The 5,658-nt window shown below is 44.2% G+C and overlaps 1 protein-coding gene across 1 annotated transcript; it reads right to left on the bottom strand.

The window, feature by feature from the left end:
• Positions 1-1,310: 1,310 nt before the first annotated feature.
• LOC147889587 (shikimate O-hydroxycinnamoyltransferase-like) lies at positions 1,311-3,189 on the bottom strand. Its single transcript, XM_087391278.1, has 3 exons — positions 2,782-3,189; positions 2,441-2,524; positions 1,311-2,129 (listed from the first exon to the last, which is right to left on the bottom strand). Exons 1-3 carry the CDS (start codon positions 3,187-3,189, stop codon positions 1,311-1,313), a joined length of 1,311 nt encoding a protein of 436 aa, XP_087247404.1.
• Between the last annotated feature and the right edge of the window lie 2,469 nt (positions 3,190-5,658).

The raw sequence follows: 5,658 nt of genomic DNA, 5'->3' as shown, positions 1-5,658 counted from the left end.
GGATGAGCATCCCTCAAAGCAACCGCCGCATCCTCAATAACCTGGTGATGGAGACTTTGCAACAGGGAAAGGCACCTAGGTTACTGCTCCGCACTCTAGAAGTTGACCTTCTGTTAAGAAGGTAACAAGTTCGAAGACCACTACGATAACCGGGGGAACCGAAGCAGAGGATATGGCACAAACCCTCCTCACCCTCAATCCAAGACAGATACAATGATGAAGACTCGGACATTGAGCCCATATGTTGCAATTTGGGTATTCAAGTGTCCCCGATCGATTTTGTTGGGTTCGAGCCGGGTGTGCAAACGAATCTAACTCGTTTTAATCAGGCCAAGCTGGATACAATGGAGGTGGAACCCATTTTGTATGATGTTATTCCCCTTTATCAAGATTCTACTGCAACATACCATTCCAACATGACCTCATCATTCGGCACTCAATATTTCAAAGCAATACTGAGGAAGCAGGTACATCTTTTGCTCAACCTCCATTACATAATCAACTCGGGTCGATCAATCCTGTTATCTTAGTTCATAACGTGCTGTGAGAACTTTTGAGCTTTACATCAAGCACATTCCACCCCGTCATCGTACGGTTGCCCCAACTTCAATCACCCCAATTCCTCGTGTTCAATTACTCTATTGTCATCGAGTTTGTTTGAGGACCTTGCATAGCAACCGAAGGACTACAAGAGAGGGCATCTTTGTGTTAACATTATCCACTCGACCATTGAGCACTTGATCACTTCTTACTCGAAAACCTTGGCACCTTACAACCCGTATTGGAACCCTCAACGGTCGCAAGCAACTCTAAGCAAACTAGAGCATCAACTCTCCCATTTCCCACAAAACTCCCACCATGTCATAAGGCCTTTAGCAATATCGAAGGTGGATTTAGCAATATCGAAGGTGGATTTAGTGATGTCAAACTTTTGTCTAAATATCTTTGAAAGACTCCTTCTAGTGATTGTGTGAGCTCTTGTACAAATTCCTTTGCGAAACCCTTAAGTGGACATGTGGATGAGTACTATAGAAAATTTGTACTTGAAGTGTAAAATCAATGAGGAAATATCTCATTCGTGTACATATGTTTGTATACAAGAACAAGAAGCATTGAATGAGCAATTCAATCATGCTACATTGAAAGAATCTACCTATATTGACATAAGAATATATGGCTTCAATAGATTTGTACACCTAAGACCAAGAGCATAGTATGAAAATCTAGAAAAGAATGAAAAAGAAATTTGATTAAACACTTTCCTATGAGCACTTAAAGATGAGAAAAGAACCGAAAGGAGAGATGAGGTTTCAAAATCGATAAATGTGAGTACAAAAGCGATGCATGTGGGCTAGTGGAACGGCAAAGCACACACGCAAGCTATCAGCACCATTAGCAGAGGGGCTAGGTAGCACATAGGCAAGGCCCATGTAAAGCGGTTGACCCCACCCAAAATCAACCTCGTAAATGGGAAGCCGTGCCCAATTGGTAATCCCTAAAATCGAGGCCTTGAATGTATGCTCCCCTCGTGCCAGAGCCGTGAGATCCGACTGCAAATCCAAATAATCAAGTGCCGATCGTAGATATTCGTCATCCATGCAAGCCAAAGTGTCATGAATTTGGGTGGCGATGGCAACCAAGGGGCGTGTGAGGAGCTCGTCGACCAGGGCGAGGCGTGTGGCGAGGAAGATGACGTTGCCGAAGTAGTCGACAAGGAGCGACGAGTGGAGGCGTGACTGGCCATCTGTTGCGATGAAGAGTTTGGTGGGCTGCATTTCAAGAAGGTTACGAGCTAAGCAAACACAATGCCACACGTGGGAGGCCAACACTTCATACGTGCTAAAACAGGGGGCAGTAACTGCACAGTTATTGTCGTCAATATCCACCACCTTTTTCTTGAGGCCCTCGAGTTGCTTTCTGCTGAAGATGAACGTTTCTGTGACAACCTGCTTCTCTTCATTCTCTTCCTCTGCTTCTTGTTGCTTTTTCTGTATCATCTTTGGCGGTGTCTGGAACTCCACATGCTCAAACCTTGGCTTCGGTGGATCCCTCGCCCTCAACAGCATCCTGTCAATGAACGGTTTCATCCCCACTCCCTTCCCCCTCGCCACATCCGTCCACGAGTGAGCCTGGGGATAGATATCGAGGTGTATAGTTTGTTGTTTTCTATGTGCGGGACCTACGCGATCGGCATCGAAAAACGACAAAATTATTAAGAACAAAAGATTGCAGGCACATGGGTTTGAACACCAGAGTTTTCTACTTGTAAGCCTCTACCACTACACTACCGCACGCTTGCATGCAAAAGTTTTTAGTCATATGTTTATAAACAATTGTCTGTAATTGCGGCTCCGGTGCCATGAAAATCCACCGGGTCCCGCCTCTACCCGCCTGAGACAAACTATACCCCCCTAAATCTATCGTAATCCCACGAGTTCACAAAATGTAGCCCTGACAACCCGTCCGCTACCTGGTGCTGCACCCCCAGGCCTAACGCCACTCCTCCGTACTTAAAAAATGTTATCTGCAACAGCAATGTAAAGCAGGAATCACATCTAAAGTTCATGTATGACTTCTCGAACAACGAACGAATTCGACAAGGCCAGAAAAGTGCACAGGAAAGCGACAATAAATTTTGGGCAGAAAAGTTTCTCGCTGGAAACAAAAACATGTACGCTTATAGTGAGTACACAAACAGGAGAGAACGGCGTCAAACTATGCAGATCTGAAATATTTCATGATAATCTTCTGACCAAAGATAGACTCTGTGAGAATGCCTACCTGACCGACCAGAAGAGGGAAACTGTTCATGCCCTTCGGATAATCTACTTTGGGAATCAACTGCTTCATCCTCAAGCTGGGTGTAAAATCACCGAAGTCCCTCACGAAAACATCGGAGGCTGCTTCTACGAACAGCACCCCCTCGTTGTTACAGTCGATATCGATCCTTCCGTCGTCTGTTGGTTTCAGCCGTCCAGCAAGGGGATAAAAAGGTACCAAACTTCTGGCCAAGGCCTCCTTGAGATGCTCGAAGGAGAAAAAGTCCGGGCTTCCATCCGATCTGTAAAAGTCGACAGAAGGCGTATGCATGCGAGAGATGACGAGGTCAATGTTGGAGTTCCACACAACTCGACGCGGAGTGGGATACCCAGGGCGCACCAAAACCGACTTTCTGACCGTAATCTTCATAGAGGAGATGATGTAGTTCAGAAACAGAGCCTCATGCAGCCGATGCTTTCATCAACAAAATACTTATCTGATCATCAACAAGCATCGATGATCAGAACATCGTGTATCAACCTTCCTTGCATTGCAAATTTGAACATGTTACTCCTGCCAAGGTCCTCACCAAGGTTCAAACATTTCTTTGCTCCCCAAAGTTCAAACATTTTTTGCATTGGGATCCCAAATTTGCATTGGGATCTCCATTTCTTTGCCCCCCAAAGTTCAAATTTTTTTTGCATGGCCGAAATGGGTAATCCTTTTTATTAATCGTTTGCCTTTGAAAGAGGAAAATCAAGTATTTACTTGTTTTTCTGTTCACTTTTTGTCCTGCCCCAATGAGTAGGCCTTAGTAATCGTTTCTCTTTGAAAGAGAAAAATCATGTATTTACTTATTTTTATGTTTACTTTTTTTTTGGGCATGCATTCATATGAGCATCTCCATCTTTTTCTCTCTCTCTCTTCTTCTTCTTCTTCTTCATCCCTTAAAATCCTCCACTTTTTTCTCCCCCCCTTTGACTCTCTTCTTCTCTCTCTCTCTCAACTTGCAATCTCTTCTTCTTCTTCTTCTTCTTCATCCCTTAAAATCCTCCACTTTTTTCTCCCCCCCTTTTACACACACACACACTCTCTCTCTCTCTCTCTCTCTCTCTCTCTCAACGTGTAATTCACCCCCTTTTCCGTGCACTAGCTCAGGCAGGCCACATCAATGGAATGCATCTTGGTTTTGGTATGCATTGATTGGAGTAGCATGTGAGTTTCTCCCCCCCCCCTCTCTCTCTCTCTCACTCTCTCTCTCTTCTTCTTCTTCTTCTTCTTCTTCTTCTTCTTCATCCCTTGAAATCCTCGACTTTTTTCTCCCCCTTTTTACTCTCTTCTTCTCTCTCTCTCAACATGCAATTCACCCCCTTTTTCGTGCACCATCTCGGGTAGGCCACATGAATAGAATTCATCTTGGTTTTGGCATGCATTGATTGGATTACCCAACCTTGTTAAGGAAGTGAAAACTGAAGAAGAAGAAGAACCAGAGAATGTCAAAGCTCTCACTGCTTACAACACCCAAGTCAATTTTGACAAGGGTGAGGATCCATATATTTTCTAAGCTATGTGTGTGTGAGGTCAATAATGGTTCTCTGCCATAAATAATCCATCCTTAAATGATTGTTAGTCTTTTGAGATTTTTCCTTGTTGGACTCATTGGGCTTTACATACATAGTCATTGTCTATCTCCCAATTGTAAACCAAGAATCCTAAGAGTGAGTCACAGGTTGGGGCCATGTGTGTTGCCACATGATGGTGGGCAAGTCATGGAGCATCCCATGTACTACTGCTGAGGGATGAGCTCATCAATTTGTGGGGGGGAATGAAGCGGCAAATTGATGTGTGTGTCTGTGCCTATGGGCTTGGAGTCCTATGCAAGAAGTGTGTGAATGTAGGTGTGCTAGAAGGTTCTAGTGACTCATCATTTAGGTGTGTCAGGCTGGTGTGATGAGTGAGTGATCCTAGGAGGTGATTGATTGAGATAATCAGGGAGATGATTGTGGATCTAGGATCTACATACATGGAGGCAGTTGCCTATACAGTAACCACTCATGGAATAAAGCTTTACATTGTGTGCCTCATTGCTTTCTCATGAATTCACATGGCCTACCCAAGATGGTGCACGAAAAAGGGGGTAAATTGCATGTTGAGAGAGGGAGAGAAGAAGAGAGTAAAATGGGGGGAGAAAAAAGTGGAGGATTTCAAAGGATGAAGAAGAAGAAGAAGAAGAAGAGAGAGAGAGAGAGAGAGAGAGAGAAGGAGGGAGGGAGGGAGGGGGAGAGAGAGAGAGAGAGAGAGGGGGGGGGAGAGGGGGGGGGGAGGAAAAGATGGACTACTCACATGCTGCTCCAATCAATGCATTCCAAAACCAACATAAATTTTATTCATGTGGCCTGCCCAAGATGGTGCATGGAAAAGGGGGCGAATTGCATGCTGAGAGAGAGAGAGAGAGAAGAGAGTAAAAGGGGAGGAGAAAAAAGTGGAGGATTTCAAGGGATGAGAGAGAGAGGGAGAGAAAGGGAGAGAGAGGAGAGAGAGATAGAGAGAGGGGGGGGAGAAAAAGATGGAATACTCACAATGTGCTGGTCTCTTCTTGGCATAACATTCCTTTTCAAAGTGTCTAGGTTTGCCACAAAAGTTACATTTCATTTTGCTCTTTCCCTTGAAGTTGCTTTTGGCCAAATATGCCCCTTCTTTATAATCACTTCTTTGTTTGATCTTTCTCTCCTCTTCCAAGAGTGATGCTTCAATTTCTACCAGACTTATCTCTGGAATATTGGTGAGTGTGGTTACAATAGTGCCATATTCTTCAATGAGACTTCTAAGTAAGATGGCAATTACAATATCTTCATCAAGATTAAACTTGATGTCAGATAAATGTGTCAAAATGCTCTT

Source organism: Dipteris shenzhenensis, chromosome 20, assembly GCF_047967505.1.
Source record: "Dipteris shenzhenensis isolate YYH24624 ecotype China chromosome 20, Dip_SZ_1.0, whole genome shotgun sequence".
NCBI lineage: Eukaryota > Viridiplantae > Streptophyta > Polypodiopsida > Gleicheniales > Dipteridaceae > Dipteris > Dipteris shenzhenensis.
This window is presented reverse-complemented; position numbering and strand designations above follow the sequence as displayed.

Excerpts from the sequence above, each read along its gene's own strand:
- LOC147889587 (XM_087391278.1), bottom strand. The coding sequence starts at position 3,189 with ATGAAGATTACGGTCAGAAAGTCGGTTTTGGTGCGCCCTGGGTATCCC. Across the intron at positions 2,525-2,781 it reads TCCCTCTTCTGGTCGGTCAG|ATAACATTTTTTAAGTACGG; the intron begins GTAGGCATTCTC and ends TTGCTGTTGCAG. Across the intron at positions 2,130-2,440 it reads GGTTGTCAGGGCTACATTTT|GCTCACTCGTGGACGGATGT; the intron begins GTGAACTCGTGG and ends ATCTATCCCCAG.